Source organism: Capricornis sumatraensis, chromosome 3 (assembly GCF_032405125.1).
Source record: "Capricornis sumatraensis isolate serow.1 chromosome 3, serow.2, whole genome shotgun sequence".
In the NCBI taxonomy this organism is placed as follows: Eukaryota; Metazoa; Chordata; class Mammalia; order Artiodactyla; family Bovidae; genus Capricornis; species Capricornis sumatraensis.
In genome coordinates this window covers 82,219,490-82,244,521 of record NC_091071.1, presented here as the reverse complement: position 1 = coordinate 82,244,521, position 25,032 = coordinate 82,219,490, and the positions used below count along the sequence as shown (strand labels likewise).

Genomic DNA, 25,032 nt, shown 5'->3' with positions numbered 1-25,032 from the left:
AAGTAAAGAACCCATAGAAACGAAAACCAAAATGAAAGTGAGACTCCTAAGCCAAGTAAACAGTAAACCTGGCTTCCACCCTGAAGGTGTGTGTCAAGCCCAGGTGGTCTTGAGCACGCCATTGGATGTTACACACTATGTGCCCTCTGAGGACAGCCTACTGTGGCAGTCTAATGGGATATCCCTTGCCCAAACCTAAAGCATTAGTGCAAGGGTGTTGAGAAACCTGGCCGCCTGATAGTGTATGATAGCTGTGCGAGAAGAAGGTACCTAAGTGGCCCATAAGCATATGAAAACATGTTGTTTAGCAGGGAAACACAAAATAAAATAAATGCAAGATAGTACTCCATGCCTATCATTCCATGCCTTTACAAAAAGAAGAAAAGAATGAAAAGAAATTTAAGCCCCCACATGCAGATTGGCATCAGTGAGAATGTACATAAACTGTAACTCTCATACAGTACTGACTGGAATGTAAATTGGTACAATCACTTTGGAAGGTAACATAATAATCATTATCAAGTAAATTTGAAGATGTACATAGCCTTCAACTCAACAATTCCATATCTAAGACTCTACTGGAACTGTCTGCCACGTGTGTATAGGTGATTTATACAAAGATGCTTCTTTTGCAGCATGTTGATAATTGCACAAAATTGGAAACAACCCAAGGGTTCATTATGATGAGAACATACAAATATACTGTGCTGTAGTCATACAATAGAATATTGTTGAGCAATGGGAATAAATGAACTAGGTCTAGGTGTATTGATATTGATAAATCTCAAAATCATATTGTAATAAAAGCAATCTCCAGAACACTGGGTGTTTTGTATACCGTTTATATAAATTGTATAAATATGCAAAGTGATACTATGTATTATTTATGGTACTGTATATATGGAGTAGTAATAACATAAAATATTCATGTGAATATTAAACACCAAATTCAAGATAATGGTTTCTTCTGGAGAGGAAAGGAGAGAGAGAGAAATAAGATCCAGGAAAGAGAAACCAGGGGATTTCATTGAATCTGTAATACTTTATTTCTCAAAAAACTTGAAGCACATGTAGCAAAAGAGTAAGATTTGCTAGACCTAGGTCAGATTTGCTAAAGCTCATTGTGTTATTGTCTGTACTTTTTCAGTACACTTAAAGAATCTCACAATTTTAAAAACTAGGAGAGAAAACTTCCTGTCATTCTGTAAAAGAATCCGAAAACAATACTGTCTCAGGTTGGGTTCTCACTGAAGTGGAGTTTTCATGCAGAGTGTGTATTATAGATCACCTCTTACGGAGGAGAGGGGACGAAAAAGCAGGCTTGGGCACCGAGGTCGGGGGGTCCAAATACTATGCCAGGAAGTTAGTTCAGTTCGGTCACTCAGTTGTGTCCAACTCTGTGACCCCATGAATCGCAGCACACCAGGCCTCCCTGTCCATCACCAACTCCCAGAATTCACTCAGACTCACGCCCATCGAGTCAGTGATGCCATCCAGCCATCTCATCCTCTGTCGTCCCCTTCTCCTCCTGCCCCCAATCCCTCCCAGCATCAGAGTCTTTTCCAATGAGTCAACTCTTCGCATGAGGTGGCCAGGGAGTTAAGCTGATGGCAAACTCTAAAGCATGTCTGAACCTGGCTTTTCTCATCTCAGTCAGTGCTGCACGCAGCCTGCCCAGAAGGATATAACTTCTGAGTCACGAAGGCTCTCGTCAGCTGAGGGACCCCTAAAGGCATGACCTCTGGGGCAGCGAGTTGGGCCTCCTCAGCCACACGTTTTTGTCTACCGTACAAGATCATGAAAGTGAATCTTTATGTTTTCTTCTGTCTGCTTGACTCTCAGAGAATGATTTTTGATATACTTACCTGAGAGAGATGAAGTAAATATAAACAAAAGCTTCCAAACACATGTGAACTGACTCCATTTTTATAGCATGTCAGTAGCCTTGACTTTCTTTCTAACCTTGATTATGGTCTTGTTTAACAGAATTTAAGGGGAGGTTGCCATGTACTAAATCACTGGCAGATGCTTTTAACATTATTTCCTTGCTCTTCTCAAAGGATCCTCCCATAATTTAGATGCCCAGTTTTAGAGGCGGTGGTAAGGGTCAGATTTCACACATTATGTTTAGAAGATTAAAAAAAATTTCAAATTTATGGATGGTATCACAGCATAATCCTCTTGATGAGTATTATTTTGGAAATCATTAGAGGTGTCTTTATATGACTGTGTAATACTGTCTTCCTTGTCAATCAGTCTTAAGAATCCAGGGGAGACAAAATTGTCAAATGTTTATATCATACTCATTCATCTTGATGGCAGTCACAGGTGGGAGTTCAACTTATATTCTTTGAAATTAATATAATATTAATAATTTTGCAACAAAGCATACATATATTTTGCTTGTAAATGTTCACAAGTATTAGGTAACCCGAACAGATTCCATGCTTTACAGCTTCCTGAGAGTCTGCTGTGAAGGCTTTAACTATGTTCTACTTGTGAGAAGGGTGGGCAAATAATGGGTGAAGTGGGTTTGATAAAAGTAGCCAGTGATGTTCAATATTATGGACTCTGCAGCTAAGAGGGATACAATGTGGACTTTACTCAGTCCAAACGAGTGTTACAGGAATTGCCCAACTTCTAAAAAATCAGCTGCATCACGGGCACTGAGGCTCTTCTCATAAACTTCACAACTGTAAATGGTTTCTAGAGGTCTATCAGTCAGAGTTTCTAGTTGCAAGAAAAAGAGACTAACATGCCTAATTATGTGGGGAAAAGATACTTATTAGTGGTTATTCGTGAATTCCCATGTTTGTTGCCAGGGCTGGAGAACAAACCTTGAGACTGAGCTCTGAGGAATAGTGTCCAAATCAAGGAAACACTGGCACTGCCATCAAGTATAAACATAGTTTGTGTGGAGGTTATTTCCATGTTAGAAACTTGGCCTCAATTTCTACTACAGGAAGTGCAGCAAGAAGGTGAAAGGAAGAGAGGAAACGAGCTTCATGTTTTCTGATATCAACATCTTGGTTTCAGCATCCTAGTCACAGTCTGGCATCTTCTCGGCAGAGCTGAAGTTGCCTATATCTGCTTCAGAGGGAAGGAATTATGGGACATTAAGTTCTATTGTCTGCCTTAAAGCAGGAAATTTCCCGAATATTTCCTTGAGAGGATGCTCAAAAGACCATAAGCAGCTATAGACATAATTTTTTTTTAAACCCACTAAAATAGATTTTTTTTCTAAGAATGGAAATTGTTTTACTGTTCTAGTTTACAACATACCTTAAGCCTATCCTGGTAACTTTTGGCCATCCCCAAATGAAACCCTCCAGTCCTCAATCCCTATTATCCACTGAACTGAGAACTCAAAAGTTATATAATGGGTTGGGGGATATTTTGAGATGCACGGATGGTCCTTTTGTGGCCCAGCTTGGTACAAGCAGCCAGTCTTCCAGGAAAAGAGGTGTATAATAAACAATCTGCAGTGGTATAGAATCCAGCTGCCAGTGCACGAGACTCAGATTGATTCCTAGATCAGGAAGATCCCCCGGAGAAGAAAATGGCAACCCACTCCAGTATTCTCGCCTGGAAAATCCCATGGACAGAGGAAACTGTCAGGCTACAGTCCATGGAGTCACACACAGTTAGGTCTTATAGTCCTTGGGGTCACAAAGAGTCAGACATGGCTGAGCAACTGAGCACACACACACACAAAATAATTGAAAGAATGGAAGTATATCACAACAGCTATGATGCTACTAAGGACAAAGACTGTGAATTAAACGTAATAGTATTTGTCCTTAAAATCAGTGATCTTAGTCTGGTACTGAATATTATGCAGTTATCATCTATCTGGTGTTTTGTGGCCAAACATTGATCAGAAGCCTGGGAACTAGGAATTGTTAAATAGAGGTAGGCAGTGTCCCCTCCTTACCCATTATGATCCTGTTTTACAGCATTGTTGGGCCAACAATTCAGTTCAGTCGCTCAGTCATGTCCGACTCTTTGCAACCCCATGGACTGCAGCACGCCAGGCCTCCCTGTCCATCACCAACTCCTGGAGTTTACCCAAACTCATGTCCATTGAGTTGGTGATGCCATCCAACCATCTCATCCTCTGTCATCCCCTTCTCCTCCCGCCTTCAATCTTCCCCAGCATCATGGTCTTTTCCAATGAGTCCACTCTTCACATGAGGTGGCCAAAGTATTGGCGTTTCAGCTTCAACATCAGTCCTTCCAAAGAACACCCAGGGCTGATCTCCTTTAGAATGGACTGGTTGGATCTCCTTGCAGTCCAAGGGACTCTCAAGAGTCTTCTCCAACACGACAGTTCAAAAGCATCAATTCTTCTGTGCTCAGCTTTCTTTATAGTCCAACTCTCACATCCGTACATGACCACTGGAAAAACCATAGGCTTCACTAGATGGACCTTTGTTGGCAAAGTAATGTCTCTCCTTTTTAATATGCTGTCTAGGTTGGTCATAACTTTCCTTCCAAGGAGTAAGCATCTTTTAATTTCATGGCTGCAGTCACCATCTGCAGTGATTGTGGAGCCCAGAAAAACAGTCTCTCACTGTTTCCACTGTTTCCCCATCTATTTGCCATGAAGTGATGAGACCGGATGGCATGATCTTCATTTTCTGAATGTTGAGCTTTAAGCCAACTTTTTCACTCTCCTCTTTCACTTTCATCAAGAGGCTTTTTAGTTCCTCTTCACTTTCTGCCATAAGGGTGGTGTCATCTGCATATCTGAGGTTATTGATATTTCTCCTGGCAATCTTGATTCCAGCTTGTGCTTCATCCAGCCCAGTGTTTCTCATGATGTACTCTGCATAGAAGTTAAATAAGCAGGGTGACAATATACAGCCTTGACGTACTCCTTTTCCTATTTGGAACCAGTCTTGTTCCATGTCCAGTTCTAACTGCTGCTTCCTGACCTGCATATAGGTTTCTCAAGAGGCAGGTCAGGTGGTCTGGGATTCCCATCTCTTTCAGAATTTTCCACAGTTTATTGTGATCCACACAGTCAAAGACTGTCAAAGCAGAAATACATGTTTTTCTGGAACTCTCTTGCTTTTTTGATGATCCAGCAGATGTTGGCAATTTGATCTCTGGTTCCTCTGCCTTTTTTCAATCCACCTTGAACATCTGGAATTTCACGGTTCACTTATTGCTGAAGCCTGACTTGAAGAAATTTTGAGCATTACTTTGCTAGTGTGTGAGATGAGTACAATTGTGCAGTAGTTTGAGCATTCTTTGGCATTGCCTTTCTTTGGAATTGGAATGAAAACTGACCTTTTCCAATCTTGTGGCCACTGCTGAGTTTTCCAGATTTGCTGGCATATTGATTGCAGCACTTTCACAGCATCATCTTTTAGGATCTGAAATAGCTTAACTGGCATTCCATCACCTCTACTAGCTTTGTTCGTAGTGATGCTCCTAAGGCCCTCTTGAGTTCACATTCCAGGATGTCTGGCTCTAGGTGAGTGATCACACCATCGTGATTATCTGGGTCATGAAGATCTTTTTCGTACAGTTCTTCTGTGTATAGTTCTTGTGTGTAACAACTGTTATTACTGCTGTATATTCTCCCACACCAGCTGGGCTCGTTAGAAAAGGACTGTCAATATCAGAAAGCAGTAAGAGTTCATGGACTGTTTTCTTAAGAATGATTCTAAGAATAGTTTGTAGAATTTGCTCAGCCAGTGCTGTCAAGTAGTTGTACCTTTGCCTAATCTCACAGGGAGTTAATTCACTTTGCAATTGAATTGTATTTTACTGTCATAGAGAGTATGTTGTCAATAATACTATTATTAACAGAACTAAGGTAGTTCCATGTCTGATTAGTTCCTTTGCTTAAGGTGCATCTCCCTGGTATTTTGAACCAGTAGTCAGTGTCCAGTTAAACCACTTACAGTTCAGCATTTGCTTTGAGTAGACTTGTAAGGAGTTAATATGGCACAGGGGAGCTTGAGGTGTTATTGGAGATGTTATTTGTGGCCTAAAGCCTTTAGAGTGTACATGATTTATAGATATTTTATAGCATGGTGTGCTTTCTATATATTAAAATCCTGTTAAGAGAACAATGAGATAAGTACAAATAATGTTAAAGCATTTCTCCTAGAATAGAATACTTGCCTTAGTGATGCATCATAGTATGAAAAATATAATTTCTTTAGACATACTTCCATCGTTTTCATACAATTTTAAGTTCTGTATTATGACTCAGACCTTTTCATTATTTTTCCTCTTGTCCCGTCATACAGTGACACATGAACGCATTTGTGACAATAGGAAAAATGTGTTTGTGTTATAGATAAATATAGCAAGACTTTTTGTGGGATTGTAATGATTTTTTTTTCCTTAACAATTGAAAGGTTTTGTATCTAATACTGTCAAGCGAGTCTCATCACAGCAATTTACTTTTTTTAATGCTGAGCTAACATACAGTGTGAGGGATGAAAATGTTAGCTGTTGAGGATGAAGAGAGTATATATATTGGTTGGTGTGCCTCTAATTTAAGGACTCTGCAACCCTTACATTACATCCCTGTTGCATAAGTACTATTTGAAGACCTCGATTAGAACCAAAGGGGAAAAAAAAAGGCCAAATAAGGATTTACGTATTTTCAGTTTCAAACAAAGACTGAAATTCTAGTGCCTTTAAGTTTGTTTGTAAGAGCTTCAAATCAGTAGGTTGTTTAGGCCCACAGTTCCATCCAAAACCCTCCTCTCGTAAGGCCACACTATAGTGTTATGTTTTGGGCATGTTCCTGTGTTTCTTGTGACATACATGAATTCATGTATCTGCCTGAGCAAACCTGGTGCTTTATGTTCCTTTTATTTCCTTGAATCACAGGAGCTTCAGTTTCAGCGACTCACCCGAGAACTGGAGGTGGAAAGGCAGATTGTTGCCAGTCAGCTAGAAAGATGTAGGCTTGGAGCAGAATCACCAAGCATCGCCAGCACCAGGTACAGGGCCAATGGCTCTATCTTTTTTTTTTTTTTTTTTTCAGTTTGCAAGCTTTTTTTTTTTTTAATATAAATTTGTGTATTTTAATTGGAGGCTAATTGCCTTACAATATTGTATTGGTTTTGCCATACATCAACATGAATCCGCCGCGGGTGTACACGTGCTCAGGGCTGGTGCGCTGGGATGACCCAGAGGGATGGTATGGGGAGGGAGGTAAGAGGGGTGTTCAGGACGGGGAACACGTGTACACCCGTGGCTCTATCTTTTTAAATGCCTTTATCTTCTTAACTGCCTTCAAGTCACAGGCCATATTAATTGTCCTAGATGCAGCAAATGATGCTTGTAGTGTTGTCACCGTTAACTTGTCTTCCTAAAATTGATACCAAAAATGTCAATTTATTCTAATTTTGAGAAACCTCTTGCAATATTGATTATCCTTCAGTTTTGTGCTTGAAGTGTTTTATACGGCACTGGTACGGTTCTCTAGCAAAAGCCACTAAGCTGCCTTTAGAAATTTGATGTATTATATGTAGACAAAGTTAATGAATGGTTTTAACAATTAATTGCTAATTATTTGGTAAAGCTAATTGATTTTGGAAACCTGATATTGGTTTTTTTTTTTTCTTTTTAACTAAGAAGTATTTCCAAGTAATAGCATTTAGCTAGCTTTGAAAAATGCCTTCATTTACCTTGAGTTTTCTAGAACTCTGTAAAAAAAATTATTACTATTTGAGATAATTGTATATTCAAATCAGCACAAAACCAATATATTACTGGACCAAAAAAACATTTAATCACAAGTATTGTTTTATATTTAAATAACCTGTTATGCTATTTTAAAACATCATTAGAATATGAATTACTGCCACAGCTCCAACTGGTGAATCATTGTTTATCCAATCTGTGGGTTTCTTTCTTAGTATTTACATATCCCAAGAAAGCCTACTATGCAGTACTTATGTTGCTTGCATTTTAAAGCTTAGTTTGTTTATTACTAAGTAGGTGTGTGCTTGTAGTAACTTGTCTCTCAGTTGTTTCTAACATCATAATTGTTGTACTTCTCTGTATCTCCTATTATTCATAGCCAAAAAATCCTTCTTGGTGAGTAGAATGCTGTTTGTAGCTGATTGCTATCCATTTTAAATTACTAGACAGATAAATTGTATTCTCATGAATTTTTTCATCTTTGATCCTTAACAGTTATGCACATACGTATGTTTAGTACAGCATGAAGCATGCAAATAAGATAAAGGAAACTTTAAACACAGATATCAAATAATGTGAACATTTTAAAAACATCAGTTTTTATAGGATGAGAAATTATAAGCAAGGTATAAAATGATAAATCAAACATTTCTAACTTATATATAACTCAATTAGATAATTTATTAAGAAAGTTAAAATTGTCAAAACAAAAATTTGTTTTAATTTTACCTATTTTTTAAGGTTATCTGCATCTTTAGCACAAAAAAGAGCAGTTCACAAGCTCAGTAATGTCGTGTTGAACATTTCCAAAAAGAATGAGCCAACAGATTTTTTCAAATATAATTTATACTATTAGAAAAATTAAGTCCATATTTAAAGAATTCAGTTAAGCTGTTTATTCTGACAATTTAGACAACTAAAATGAACATAAAAGTTTCTCAGTAAGCTCCTAGAAATACTTGATATTCAATAATACAGGTCAATAACTAGAGGAAATAGTAAAAGAGCAAAGAAAATCCTCAGGTTCTAGAAATACAGAACCAGAAGCCAGGGTCACAAGTATTTGAGCTGCCAGTGCAGGAGGCCTGGGCATAGTCAAGCCCCCAACAAAGCACTAGAGTCTTTGATTTAATACTCCTTTAGGGACCAAAGAGTTAGGCCTTGTATGCTTCTGGTGGTGCACTTGAACTTGGAAACATAAGCCATGGCCCTCAAATGCACTCTTGGACAACCCCAGGCTTGTACCCCTGTGAATTTAGAGTCAGATATAACCATATGCATTGTTTAAGAATCTCCAGCTGAGAAACTAACATCACCAAAGATGAGCTCACAATCAGATAATTAAAAACTCAAGTAAAAAAAAAAAAACTCAACCATCAGAAGAATCAGCAGGCCAGAGAGTAGGACTTAAAACTAAGAACTTAACATCTTAGGAGAAAGTCTGATAGGTATGCACAGGAAGACAAATACAGATGCTTATTGTAACATTTGCAAAGTAAAAGCTTAGAATCAGGATAGATATGAGAAATAAACTGTGAATCAGTTCAGTTCAGTCCAGTCGCTCAGTCATCTCCGATTCTTTGTGACCCCATGAATCGCAGCATGCCAGGCCTCCCTGTCCATCACCAACTCCTGGAGTCCAGCCAAACCCATGTCCATCGAGTTGGTGATGCCATCCAGCCATCTCATCTTCTGTTGTCCCCTTCTCCTCCTGCTCCCAATCCCTCCCAGCATCAGGGTCTTTTCCAATGAGTAAACTCTTCACATGATGTGGCCAAAGTATTAGAGTTTCAGCCTCAGCATCAGTCCTTCCAGTGAACACCCAGGACTGGTCTCCTTTAGGATGGACTGGTTGGATCTCCTTGCAGTCCAAGGGACTCTCAAGAGTCTTCTCCAGCACCACAGTTCAAAGGCATCAATTCTTCAGCGCTCATCTTTCTTCACAGGCCAACTCTCACATCCACACATGACCACTGGAAAAGCCATAGCCTTCACTAGATGGACCTTTGTTGGCAAAGTAATATCTCTGCTTTTGAATATGCTATCTAGGTTGGTCATAACTTGCCTTCCAGGGAGTAAGCGTCTTTTAATTTCATGACTGCAATCACCATCTGCACCATTTTTTGGAGCCCCCCAAAATAAAGTCTGACACTGTTTCCACTGTTTCCCCATCTATTTCCCATGAAGTGATGGGACCAGATGCCATGATCTTCGTTTTCTGAGTGTTGAGCTTTAAGCCAACTTTTTCACTCTCCTCTTTCACTTTCATCAAGAGGCTTTTTAGTTCCTCTTCACTTTCTGCCATAAGGGTGCTGCCATCTGCATATCTGAGGTTATTGATATTTCTCTTGGCGATCTTGATTCCAGCTTGTGCTTCTTCCAGCCCAGTGTTTCTCATGATGTACTCTACATAGAACTTAAATAAGCAGGGTGACAATATACAGCCTTGACGTACTCCTTTTCCTATTTGGAACCAGTCTGTTGTTCCATGTCCAGTTCTAACTGTTGCTTCCTGACCTGCATATAGGTTTCTCAAGAGGCAGGTCAGGTGGTCTGGGATTCCCATCTCTTTGAGAATTTTCCACAGTTTATTGTGATCTACACAGTCAAAGGCTTTGGCATAGTCAATAAAGCAGAAATAGATGTTTTTTCTGGAACTCTCTTGCTTTTTTGATGATCCAGTGAATGTTGGCAATTTGCTGGTTCCTCTGCCTTTTCTAAAACCAGCTTGAGGTCTGGAAGTTCACTGTGAATAAGTAAACTCAAGAGCCATTAAAATGAAATAACTACATGTGTCAACATGGACGTCTTTGCAAAACAGACATTTGAGTGAAAACTACAAGTTACAAAAGAATAGATATGAGGTTATCCTTATGAACATTTAAAAATACATGTGATACTGAATTTAAATAGTGTTTAATATTATTTATACATCAGTGCATCTCTAGTAGAATTATAAAAAATATATCAAGATGATACCAATTTAAGATAGTGGTACCTCTAGGGAGGAGGGGAAGGAGGGAACTATTAGGAATTCAGCTTTAGCCAAATCTGTAACATTTTATTCAAGATTGCCATCTGAAATAAACATAACAAAAATATTAATATTGGTTAAACAAGGGGATTATTGGTACATGCATGGTGATTAGATACTTTTCTGTACTAAAAGTTTTAAAATATTAACTAAATTTAGGGTTATATAGTTTGAATTGGGTTATTCCACAAGTTTCTTAGAAATTGGTTAGTAAAATCACATTAGTGATTTGTGGCTTTGTGTCTGATTCTTAGTGCCCAGCTTGGTGCCTGGCATGGCACTGGAGCTCAGCCGGAGAATGTTGGGTGAATGAGTGGGTCCTGCAGAAATGGGAGCCTGGCTGACCCAAGAAAGGGGGGAGGTATGCACAGAAGTGTGTGTCACACTGCGGTATTGGAGGCCCACGAGGCACGGTAGTATCTAGGATGTGTCCTGAAAGTACCTCGTGTCTTTTGAGATTGGAAGAGTAAAGCTGGCCTTTGATTCTGGAGAACTGGGAACCCATGAAGATGAGTGTCACCTTCCATTAGGTCTGTAAAGTAGACGTGTTGAAACACATTGTTGTAGTTGGAGGCAGGTGTTCTGATAGTGTAGGGTGAGGTCACAAAGAAGAGAGGCCAGGCAGCAGGACAGGAATCTGTTATGGAACCTTAGAGGTTGAGAAGAAAGTGGGTTTCTTTATTCTGTGAATTCTGCTTGGAATGATAACTGATCCACTTTGATTGTCCTGGTCCCATCTCAGTTGGATTCTTATGTATTCTTGATATCCCCAACTAAATGCTAATCAACTCTTGGAGCCTTTCCCATATTTCTCCAGGGTAGTCACCTCTTCATCTAAACTCTTATAACTGTTCTTCTGTGCATGCGTTAGCCTCCTATGAGGTGGTAAGGCCCACCCCAGCTCCCACCCCCACAGCCCTGGCACCCTGGTAAGTGTTCATTGAATGAATAATGTTATTTAATGAAGCTCAGTTTGGTTTAAGTTCCTCAGGTAAGCATGCTTTACTGTTGGTCACTTACTTGATATTCCCCCCTTCTCATATCTGCGTTCTGCTCACTTTTCAGTGTGATTTTTTGGTGGACCTTTAGGAAGACTTTTGACACAATTACTTTGCCCAGATTTAACACTGGCAAGAGCCATTTAGAAAATAGTGTCAGTGAAGGGAGATAGGCTTTTACTGTATCACTTGAGAGATCCCCCTTTTGTCTGCCAGTCCCCACCAACAGTCTCAGAACCAGAATCTAAAGATAAAGAAAATGGCTCTCAGACCCAAAGCCTCTTTCCTGTCAGCCATTTCTGAGTTGCTCGAAGGACCTTAGAAGTGCCATCACTGCTTCCAGCCAGGAAACTTCCTTTCAGGATTCAGGTCCTTCTTACTTAGAAGTAAGGAGGATGGAGGCTTTCAACAGGATGGCGGATTTGAAAACCAGTTGTCTTCCACATTGTTTGATTTAGATCCTGTGTCAGAGTTTGTAAGGTGATCTGTAAGATTTTATTTTTCCAAGTCCAGATATGATCTAACAGGGTAACAAAAAGCATACTTCGATTTACTTTTTCAGTTGTCTGCAGTTCTTGCCATATTGGCCTCATCATGTGAACAAGGAGGAGGCAGTGGCATGAGGGTCTGTCGAATGAGTGAGTGAGTGTAAGTTGCTTAGTCGTGTCCGACTCTTTGCGACCCTATGGACTGTAGTCCATGCAATTCTCCAGGCCAGAATACTGGAATGGGTAGCCTTTCCCTTCTCCAGGGGATCTTCCCAACCCAGAGATCAAACCCAGGTCTCCTGCATTGCAGGTATCAGATTCTTTACCAGCCGAGCCACAAGGGAAGTCCAAGAATACTGGAGTGGGTAGCCTATCCCTTCTCCAGTGGATCTTCCTGAGCCAGGAATCAAACCGGGGTCTCCTGCATTACAGGCGGATTCTTTACCAGCTGAGCTACGAAGGAAGCCCCACCTATTGAATAAATGACTCTAATATTGTGCTCAGTAATATACTGTGGAGCCCTCTCCCACATGGCTATAACGACAAGCAATTTGGTTTCCTCGCACTTGTAGTACCAAAGATGAATTTTGAACCCTGCGATGGTGACTCCATTTTATAGTAGGGAAACTGGACCTTTGCATGTAGTTATTTAGAAAGTATTCTAAAAAGTGAGATAGACGGCTGCCTTTGGCAGTTCTCTTGCAATAAGCCTTGCTGAGAACGTTAGAAAACTCTTAATGATTATCAATGATTGCTAGGTTTTCTATTAATGACTGTTTGGAAGTAGTAGTCTTCTAAACAAGGTAGTAATAAAAATTCCCGTATCCAATATGACTTTTCATTTGTTTTATTTACTACAAAAAAAATTAGTAATACTAGTAGTAACATCAGCAATATCAATATACAATCATCCTTAATCTGGAATTAATGGTGCTTATATCTGAAGATGATAGACCAAAAATAATCACTGCAAATTGAGAAATCTTGAAGGGGAGATACAGGGTTAGTTAATAGAGAAGTTAAGAGACTTTCTGCCTTTGCACCAAGTATGCTATAGTTACCTGTGTATGTAACAGTTATCTATTTTAATATTTCACCTGATTAATGATAGGCTATAGAATAGTAAGCAAATTATACCTTTTCTGCATTTATACTGAGTATAATATAGTTATTTATATATTTAATTTTTTTCCTCATTTAAAGTGGGCCTTGGAATCAGTTAATAAAGAATATAACAATTTTCCACATTTACCTTGCATATATACTACAGTTATCTATGTATCCAGCATTTCACCTTATAGAAAGTAGGTATGGAATCTGTTTATTTCTGCATTTGTAGTGAGTACAATATAGTTATCTATGTACTACTCAATATTTTACCTCTGTGTATTTGACACTTTTGGAAAATTCAAAAACCAACAATGGATGAGGGAATTAGGGCAAAGATGAAAACTAGAAAAATAAGATGAAGGTAAGGTTAAAATAGTATACAAAATGTTTCTTATTAGTATGCCATGCACTGGCTCAGAGTAGAGAGCCACTTTGACTCTGTCCTGGTTGCCAGGCTAAAGAAAGAAACGTCAATGAATTACGTGATTTCAAGTGTCTGGAAGATAAACACAAACCAGGTTGCTCAGGAGGATTTACTGTTCCCGGGGCTGAGACTTGAGAGGATTCTCTTGTGTGTTACTATTTGACCTCTGTATGATGAGGCAGGCAGCATGCCTGGTATTTTCTCTCTGAATTACAATACAGTATCAGGCTCATAGGGTTCTTCCTTTGGTTGCTAAAGAGTTTAAGAATGGATAGGGAAGCAACTTAGCTAAAGTAATTCTCCCAAGAGATCAACTCTGTCACTCCAGTTTGGTTGGGGAATGATATTCAGCATATGTAGATAGAGGGGTCAGTTTCAGGTCCTCCATGCAGGCAGCCTGCCATGGTGATGTTCTGTCTGCAGAGCCTCTTAGAGTCATGGGTGGCCTTGGGTTCCAAGGTGTGAGAGGTCCATGTTGCAGATCACTGTGCAGGTGCATGGTGCTCACGCCTTAGCAACAGAAACGGTCCTCAGGGGATGCTGAGGCATGTACAGCTCATCTCAGGAGAATCTCATAGCACAGGCACCTCAGAGGAAAGTAATACCCTTTACAGTGTCTGCTTCCCATGGGCTGAGCAACCACCTTCAGGTCCAAATTTTCATGAAGGTAGGATTTATTCTTTTTCTCTTTGCAGTATCATCAGTAGGGTGTTTTTCTCACCTCAGCCGATTTAGCAAGGGAACTTAGACTTACTCTGCCTACGTACACTTCCAAGGGCATAGAGGGGGACAAGGGTGTCCAAAGCTACATTCTTTTTAACTGACTGTGGAGTTACTTAGCCAGGTTGTAAAGTTCAAGAAAATATAAAGAGAAAAATCCTTAATTCTACCATTCAGACATAACCACTTTTTTAGATCACGTTTACTGAAGTGTAATTTACTTATAGTAAAAATGTTAACCCTTCAAAAAAGGCATCCACTTCTAAAAACCTGCTGCATTTCATTCTCTGCAAGAAAAGTTTGAGATAGTTCCCTCCAGCTAACTTTTTGTCTTATTCACAGAGCCCCACTTTGATATGCCACTTCTAAGTTTCATTGGCTCCCACCAGCCTGAGGAGTTCTCAGGGAGACAAGTGCTTGGAGCTGCACCCAAAGGATGCTAATTTAGCAGTGGTTAGAGATGACTACAGCCTTGCCATGGCAAGCTGCACCCAGGGTAGAGGACTTGGCCAGGGGAACTACTGCAAGGTACATCCAGCCTTCCAGTATTCAGGTTATGGTCTGTATCGCGTGTTTTATCCAAGCAGAGAAATTACACTAGTGGTCAGCTTGCTGAGTAACAAAATTGTGGAAGGAGAAGAAAATATAGTTCAAAATGAAAAGTCAGTAAATATGATCTCACAATTCAAGAAATTATCTCTGAGATTTTATAGTACACAATTCTAAAACTATTTCTAATAGTAGTCTTAGAATCTTAGCAATGCCCAGAAACGGAAATTTCACTTCTCATTTACTTCTTGATAAAGAGAAAATTTATTTCTTTGGGACACGTTGGTTCCACATGTTTTACCGTCTAAGTAAATCATAGCTTGCCTGCTCCTTAAGATGAAGCACTAAATTTTCATTTATATTGAAGTTAAAAAGACATAGTTAAAAAGTGCATATTTTATTAATTGTGGAAAATACTAATGACAACTTTTGAAATTAAAGCTTAGTTTAAAATTGTTGCTTTGATTTTATTTATTTTTTTGCACATTGTTCTAAAATTTGTTTTTGTCAGTTGGATGCAGTTGGCTCCTTAGCATTCTCTTTCCTTTAACTGACTGCCGTTGGTGTTGGGAAGTTACTCTAGACCCTGAAAAAAACTCCTGTCCATATCTATCAACTGAATGAGGGGGGAAATGGGTGGCATTATTGAAATTTAAAAACTTCCCTCTCATCCTAAGATGATCTCTCCCTTTTGAGTTAGTTAAAGCTTTGCTAGAATAGAATTCTTTATGGTTTCAAAAAGGTCATACATTCTTGACAAATAGTTTTCTTACCACCATTTAAGAAAAGGACTCTGTTATTTTTTCATGAAAAGATTTGATTCCCCACTGCCATTCAGACTTTTTTAAATACTTTATAGGATCATCTGCTAGTGCCCATCAGGCTTCTATTGATACTATTAAAAATTCTTAAAAATGCCTTAGGGCTGACAGTCGCGGAAAAGGCTCTTTCATGGGTCAGGTCTTTTCTTCAGCAAACATTTTTAAGTCATTGTGAAATACACTTGCTCAAATGGAGAGTCTTTGAAAAGACTGAATGCTTATGGTTTGACAGCTTATTACTTATTTAACGTACCGCTTGAGCAAGATGCTTGATAAAGTTTTGTCCCTTTGACCTTCAGTACTCTTACTGAAAGCCAAAACCTGGATTTTTTATAATAGTAATTTTATTGACATATATTTCATATATCATAAACTTGATACTTTTAGCTGTATGAATACCTTCAGTAATTTTTAGTATATTCACAGAGCTGTGCCGTCATCACCACTGTCTAATTTAAGAACATTTTCACCATTCTAAAAAGAAACCTGCTACCCATTAGCACACTTCCCTGGTGGTTCGATGGTAAAGAATATTCCTGCAATGTGGGACACACAGGTTCAATCCCTGAGTTGGAGATCCCCTGGAGAAGGGAATGGCAGCCCACTCTGGTATTCTTGCCTGGCAAATGCTATGGACAGAAGCCTGGCAGGCTACAGTCCATGGGATCCCAAAGAATCAGACATGACTGAGCGACTTACACACACACACACACACACACACACACACACACACACACACACACACACACACACACACACACACACACACACACACACACACACACACACACACACACACACACACACACACACACACACACACACACACACACACACACACACACACACACACACACTCATAAACACTCCTTTCCTATTCTTCCTTCCCCCTAGCCCTAGGAACCAATAATCTATTTTCTGTCTCTATGGGTTTGCCTATTCTGAACGTTTCCTATATGTGACATTATATGATATATAGCCTTTTGTAACTGGCTTCTTTCACTTACCATGGTAATTTCAAGGTTCATCCATGTTTTAAATATCAGTTCTTTATCCCTTTTTATCTCCAAATAATATTTTACTATATGGATATACCATATGTACATATATGGATTACCAGCTGGATTTAGAAAAGGCAGAGGAACCAGAGATCAACTTGCCAACATCTGGTGGATCATAGAAAAAGCAAGGAAATTCCAAAAAGAAACATCTATTTCTGCTTTATTGACTATACCTAAAGCCTTTGACTATGTGGATCACAATGTGGAAAATGCTTAAAGAATTGGGAATACCAGGCCACAATTACCTGTCTTCCTGAGAAACCTGTATACAGGTCAAGAAGGAGCAGCTAGAATCTGACATAGGACAACAGACTGGTCCAAAATTGGGAAAAAGAGTACATTAAAGCTGTATATTGTCACTTTGCTTTTTTAACTTCTATACAGAGTACATCATGCAAAATCCTGGGCTGGATGACTCACAAGCTAGAATCAAGATTGCCAAGAGAAATATCAACAGCCTCAGATATACAGATAACAAATGATGCCTCCTTAATGGCAGAAAGTGAAGAGGAACTAAGAGCCTTTTGATGAAGGTGAAAGAGGAGAGTGAAAAAGCTGACTTAAAACTCAACATTCAAAAACCAAGATCATGGCATCAGGTCTCATCACTTCAGTTCAGTTTAGTTCAGTCGCTCAGTCATGCCTGACTCTTTGCAACCCCGTGGACTGGAGCATGCCAGGCTTCCCTGTCTATCACCAACTTCCAGAGCCTACTCAAACTCATGTGCATCATGTCGGTGATACCATCCAACCATCTCATCCTCTGTCATCCCCTTCTCCTCCCACCTTCAGTCTTTCCCAGCATCAGGGTCTTTTCCAGTGAATCGTTTCTTCACATCAGGTGGCCCAAGTATTGGAGTTTTATCTTCAGCATCAGTCCTTCCAATGAATATTCAGTTCCCATCACTTCATGGCAAACAGATGGAAACAAACTAGAAACAGTGACAGATTTTATTTTCTTGGGTTCCAAAATCACTGTAGATGATGACTACAGCCACAAAATTAAAAGATGCTTGCCCCTTGATAGAAAAGCTATGACAAACCTGGACAGCGTATTAAAAAGCAGAGACATCACTTTGCCAGCAAAGGTCCATATAGTCAAAGCTATGATCTTTCCAGTAGTTGAGGCTGGATGTGAGAGTTGGACCGTAAAGAAGGCTGAGCACTGAAGAACTGATGGTTTTGAACTGTGGTGCTGGAAAAGACTCATGAGAGTCCCTTGGACAGTAAGGAGAGCAAGCCGGTCAATCCTAAAGGAAATCAATCCTGATTGTTCATTGGAAGGACTGATGCTGAAGCTGAAGCTCCAATACTTTGGCCACCTGATGCAAAGAGCCAACTCTTTGGAAAAGACTCTGATGCTGGGGAATATTGAGGGCAAGAGGAGAAGGGGGTGACTGAGGGATGATACGGTTGGATGATATCATCAACTCAATGGACGTGAGTTTGAGCAAACTCAGGGAGATAGTGAAGGACAGGGAAGTCGGGCATGCTGTCCATGAGGTTGCAAAGAGTCAGACACAACTTAGTGACTGAACAACATGGATGTACTACGTTTTGTTTATTCTTTTATCACCTAATGGGTTTTTTTGTTTGTTTGTTTGTTTCCAGGCTTTTTAGCAACTGAGAATAATGCTGTGTCTCAGGTTTTAGGAGGAGAACATCCCAAGGGTTCTGCTCCTGGAATTCTTTCTTTGGCATCAGGGAGAGACAAAGAGAGTAGTCAAGAGGCCCCTCTGAGTCTCTCTATCTAAGCCTCTATCTGACCCTCTCCTACTCCCTCCAAAGGACTTGCCTACTTTTCTCTCTCCTTTGCTCTGTTGTGGTATGAGTTAGTTTTAAGTGTGTAGTATGTAAGCTGTTCGGGAGTTCTCTGACATTCATCAGTCAGCATATAGTTCACCATATTTTCTTTCTTCGCCTTGTGTTTGGTCACTGGTGACTTAATGGTCAAACAAATAAAAGCTGTCTATGTTGACTTAAAATTCAGACTAAATGAAGAATAAACTATTTGATATTTGAATGTAATTATCAGAAACCCTCTTCGGGATCGCTGTAGTGAATATTTAATAAATGGATGCTCTTCTTAACAAATTTAGTAACAGGGTATGTTTATGATTCAACTCTCCTGTGTTAACACAGTAAAAGATACAAATGAGTTTGTGGCTGACTACAGCTCTATATAAACCCTTTTCTGGAGCAAATTACTCAAGCACAGTTCTTTCAGAAGGCCTTTTAATTGATACTTCACAATGCCATTGTGATCATAAGCCAGTTTCATCTGGAACATACAGATCCAAGTGGCAACTATCTCTGTACATTTGAATTAAACTCCATAAACTAAGTCTTACGTAGGGCATGTGGAGAAGGAAATGGCAGCTCACTCCAGTATTCTTATCTGGAGAATCCCATGGACAGAGGAGCCTGGTGAGCTGCTGTCCATAGGGTCGCACAGAGTCGGACACGACTGAGGCGACTTAGTATAGCATGTAGGGCATGAATTCAAGGTACTTCTACCACTGTTCCATTAAGATGACCTATTTTAACCTAAGAAACATGACCACGTAGAATTTGGATTTTAAGCCAAGTAATAGTATCATAAATATTAGAATCTTTTATGGACCTGAAACATTAAGCAACAAAATGCTGTAATCATAGTGAATAAATATTTCAAAATGAATTAGTTATTGCTTAAACTGAGCATTTTAAAATGTTAAGTTGGTTATATGGTTAGAAGGAGCCACAAGAAGAGATCAAGTTTATAGTTGGCATCAAAGTTTCAGATTAAGACTATTTTAATACATTTGGTTGAGTACAGAAGCAGCCCTGGTGTATCAACTTTCCTAATTAATGAAGAGGAAAATACTTTTTAAAATTCAGAAGCCCATGTGTCTAAAATATAGGTACATTCTATATTTATCTATTAAAGAACTAATTTAATTAAAATAACATCATTTCATTTTCTGTAATTTTTCATAGTTCATTTCTATAATTACAATTCCTAAAATAGGTAACAGTGATGAATTATTGAATCAATACAAGAATTATATTACTAGCCCCCACTCTTAGTCATTAGGTTTTTTTAAACCATGTGTATATATTGATTAAAGTAATTTAAATAGCCATATAGTATATATCAAGATGCTTTTTGGAAAGATTTACTGCCTTATAGGCATTAATATAATAATTACTTTAATTCTGTATTTTCTTACTACTTATTTTGCATTTTTTAATCTTTATCTTGAGAGATATAAAAAATACTAAAAATTACAGAGAATGATATAACAAAAATTCAGATACATTCCAGAATTGAAAAGCATTGATAATTCATCATTTTAGCTTTTTATATAAAAAATATACTGAACATAAAATTCAAGACCTCTTTGTCCCATTCTCCCTTCCCATTAGCCTGGCGTGCTGCGATTCATGGGGTCGCAAAGAGTCGGACACGACTGAGCAACTGAACTGAACTGAAGATATAGTCTTCCTCTGTGAACTTTTATATAATATACACACATCATATACATCCATGGTCTATGTTTTGCGTGCTTTTTTGTTGACATACACATATGATATTCTCCGTGTGTCATTTATCTTGATTACTCGGTGTTTGAGATCTACTCATATTAGTATGTGTAGATCTAGGTTATTTAACTGCTGTTATTTATTTATGTCACAGGATGTTAAACTCTCCATTCCCCTGTTGAAGAACATTTATATTACACTTTTAAGTATTTATTTTAAGTAATGCAGTAGTGAACATTTGGAGACATATGTCCTGTTTTACGTATATGAGGTTCTAGAAAAGGTATCATTAGAAGTAGAATACTTGGGACATAATGAATGCATGTTTTCCATTTTTCTAGATCTTGCTGAATTGCTTTCTCAGGTTACCAAACAATTGCACCCTCTCAAGCAGTATGTGAAAAAGTTCCAGGTTCCCTCTCCTTCTCTCTTTTTTTAATCTTTTTTAGCCAACATTTGATATTAGGCATGCTCAGTCTAATGTTTTCTCATTTTACTTTGCATTTTCTTGATGGGTGGTAGGATTAAGTATCTTTTCACGTCCTTTTGATAATATTTGCATTTCCTCTTCTATTCATATCCTTTGCCTATTTTTCTAATGAGGAATTTGGTTTATTCTTTTCATTTCTGTCATTAGTCTTACTGAGCTGGAATAACTGTGGGATATACATCTAAAATAGTATAGGCCTTGGTACACCACAACACAAAGAATACCATATTAATCTATTTTTAGAATATAAATCCTTAGTGTTATGACAAGAATGGAGGAGAGACCACCCTCTATATGTGATATATAAAAATGGATCCCAAATTCTCCAAACCTACCCAAACAGATGATACTAACATTCCTTTCTATTTCTTTATTTCCTTTAGTGATTGCATTTGTTTTCTTCTGCAAATGTTTATGATGTCTTCTCTAAATTCATTCAATAAGTAGTATGCCTTTGCTTTATCACAGAGAAACAAAATACAGAAGCCTGGAATTTTCACTCTACTAGGAGGGACCATTGTGTGTAATTAATTAGCCATATGACAAAGCAACTTAGAAGCATGAAGTGTATGTCTATATTATATTATTTTTAATTTTTGAAGAGTGCTGTGTTGATCAGATTACATTGCCCTGTCTCTTTGCAGGGAGGCCTTACTTTAGTGTTTTTGATTCTCATATCTTTAGGTGAAATTACTTCTTTGTAATTATATTAGAGGGAAGAGAACAATAGCCATTGAGCACCTATGATATAGTAAATATTTTTGCTAGTTAATGTTTTGTACTCATTATCTGCTTATTGTTCAAGGGTTTCTGTTTTGGTTTGGTTTTGTTTGCTTTGGTTTTTATTATTATTGTAATAACATACAATTACAATAATGTTAACCTGATTTTAACATTAAGATATTTTGTCTTAAAGATAATGTTATGCTATTGGTTTTCCACCGTGCTGTCAAGAATTAGTTACTACCACTGTTTCATCTCTCCTTCACAGAAACTTTGAATTGACTGCTATTTCTATTCTTGGTTGGTCATAGGCATGTTACAAGAAGTCATGTAGATATTATTTCAAAGATTCTGTAAAACAATCTTAAGAAAAGTTGCCACTAATGTACTCTCTGCAGTTCATTTGGCAGGGAGGGGGGCAGTTTACCGTGCTTTCATATCTAATCCTTTTACTCTCCATGATGAGCTAAAGGAAGGTTGGTATTAAGTTCACATTCTCATTATCATTTGGCAGGTTAAGGACACAGCAGAGAAAGACTGATGTGTGTGATGGGATGTTTCCTTAGTCCTTCAGAGACGAACTACTGTATACACTGTAGCCAATGATGTATAGAAAAGGAAATTGGAAATGTGATTATCCACCTAAAAGTGAGAGCCATTCATTAGTGCATTTTCAGCAATTAATCAGCTTGCCATAAAAATGAGCATGGCATGTCTGTCAAGGGCGGGGAGAAACAACTGACAAGTTTGCCAGACTTTGTAGTGACTAAATTGTTATTACAGCTATCCTCCCTGAGGCTTCACAATCTATTTAATAACAAATCAATCTAATCTGTTTCTTGCATAGATTTTTCTGCTCTGCTGTTGTGTTACTCTCCAATTAAATAGGGAGAAAACCACTCTAAAACTGAAGAGAAAGAAAGCCTGCGGGCTACAGATTTTCATAGCTAAAAAAATCTCACATTAAACAACTATGCATTTTAACTACTGTCACATAGTTTAGATACAGCATTGGTTTGCATTATTGGATTGCTTAGAGGCCAAGGAAGAATGTCTTTAGGGTGTGCATGTGTGTTTATTTCTTCTAGCCTTTTATTTATTTATTTATTTTAATAGTAGCCAGTTATTCTAGGATCTTATGATCTGTTGTTTCTGCTTCAGAACACATCAATTAAAGGTTGATCTTTACCCAGCTTTAGTTACATTATCAATAAAGAGGCTATTTGAGCCACAGAGAAAAGTCAAACAAAATTATCAACTGTCATCTAAGAACTGGTGTTTTGGAAGTACAAAATACAGATTTATATCTATTTCCTGAGCAGCATTAGCAAAATACTTTTCAGTAAAGACTTATTTAGAAGTAGTAAGTAAAGCACTTTTGTATTCCTTATGAACATAAATACAAAGGTAGAAACTACTATTGACTAGAGTAGTACATTAAAGTCTAAAAGTTAAAATCTTAGCTGAGGTTTTTTTGCAGCCACTAACAAAATAATGTATCTTCATCAGTGATCATCAGTGACTGGCTAAAATCATTAACTGAAAATTGATGAGAAACTTTACAATAAATGGATTAGGCTGACAGCACCTGAACTCATTGATCTTATGTTCTACAAAGCAGAACACAGAAAGAACTTTTGGCCTTCTGATGGGAGGCAATGAGAAGTGCATACCATTACCTGTGACATATTCTTGCTCTCAGATTTCTCAGTTATCTGGATTTAAGTACCAATTCATAGGAAATTGGAGGCAGAGAAACAGAGTGAATGACACTGTGCTGATGTGTTAGTTAGATCCAGTCTGTCAGGAATTTTGCAGAGCAAATGAAATCAGTTGAAACAGGAAGAAAAGAAAAAGTAAGAGAGAGGGTGAAATTTTGCATGAAAGGAAATTTTTAGAGACATAGCAACCAAATACAATGTGAGGACCTTGATTTGGTGTTGGTTCAAACAACTGTTTTTTAAAAAATTCAAACAGGGACTTTGAATACACTGACTAGATATTTGTTGATGTGAAGAATTTTACTGGTAATTTTTTATGTATGATAATGTTATTGTGGTTATGATCTTTCTAAAGTCTCTGTGTTTAAGGACTTCTCTGGTGGTCCAGTGCTTAAGACTTCACCTTCCAAGGCAGGAGGTGTGAGTTTGATCCCTGATCATGGCACTAAGGTCCCCTGTGTCTCGTGGCCAAAAAACCAAAACATAAGACAGAAGCAGTATTGTTTGAATAAAGACTTTCTGGAAAATGGTTCACATCAAAGAGAAATCTTATAAAAAGTCTATATTTAAAGATACATCTAAAGTAATAAGATATCTGAGGCTTGGTCCAAAGTAATCTAGTAATGCAGAGAAAATAGTGGGTAAGGGAATAGGTGAAAAGTATTGAGCACATGTTCCCTTTTATTTGTTGAAGCTGGGTGATGAATCTATAGAGGCTTCATTATACTGTTTTCTTTTATATATAAATGTATATGTGTGTTTTAAATGTTGTATAACAAAAAGCTTAAATGTTCAGTGATCCAACTCTTAATTTTCTTTTCTTTTTAAAAAATATTTATTTATTTGACTGTGCTAGGTCTCTGTTGTGGCACACTGACTAAAATTATGGTTAAAACTTTTTTTCATTTTTATAAAGCTAGAAAGGTCATATTTCTCAAAATCTGAGTGATGGATGCTTTCTTTAATAGTTTAAATGAAGAGTATTTATTAAAATTAAATTAGATTATGCATCAGCACAGTATGTTCCACCATTCTCTGTAAAGCATTTTCCATCAATCACATTGCCTCACTGTGGCAGTGAATGGGAGAGGGAGCAAAGGGGAGAAAGATAAAACAGACCAACTGCTTCCTCTTTCACTTTCCTCTTTTCATTCATATTTCTTAAAAGAAAAATGGTGGATATTAAAACTAGGAATTTAACAGTCCTGTCCAGCCACTTGTTCATTTGCCATGGAGGGTGCCTGAGCAGTGTTTTTAGCTCACCCATTATATATCAAGAATTCTGCTTGAAAGGACTTTACTTTCCATTTTCATTATAGTCATTCCTTCTCATTCCTTCTAACAGGACTTTTTTTTTCCTATTTCATTCCCCCTTTCAGTAGTTTGGAAACCCTGTACACTCATGTTGGAGGATAATAGAGAAGAGAAGGAACAGGGTAATTATGTAAGGGAATGTGGGACAAATTAGGGATCCGTGAGAGCTTTCAGGGGAGTTTTAAAGCATTCTGTTACCACTTTGCTAGGCTCCTAAGTCTACTACCTAGAAACCTAGCATGAATGAAAGTCACTTAGTCGTGGCCGACTCTTTGCAACCCCGTGGACTATACAGTCCATGGAATTCTCCAGGCCAGCATACTGGAGTGGGTAGCCTTTCCCTTCTGCAGGGAATCTTCCCAACCCAGGGATCGAAC

General features: G+C 38.2%; 1 protein-coding gene across 1 annotated transcript in view; it reads left to right on the top strand.

The window, feature by feature from the left end:
- PKP4 (plakophilin 4) overlaps positions 1 to 25,032 on the top strand; it is a 257,392-nt gene that overhangs the window by 128,964 nt on the left and 103,396 nt on the right. The window contains exon 3 of the mRNA XM_068969317.1: positions 6,859 to 6,971. Coding sequence (XP_068825418.1) covers positions 6,859 to 6,971 — 113 coding nt within the window. The remainder of the gene's footprint in view (positions 1 to 6,858; positions 6,972 to 25,032) is intronic.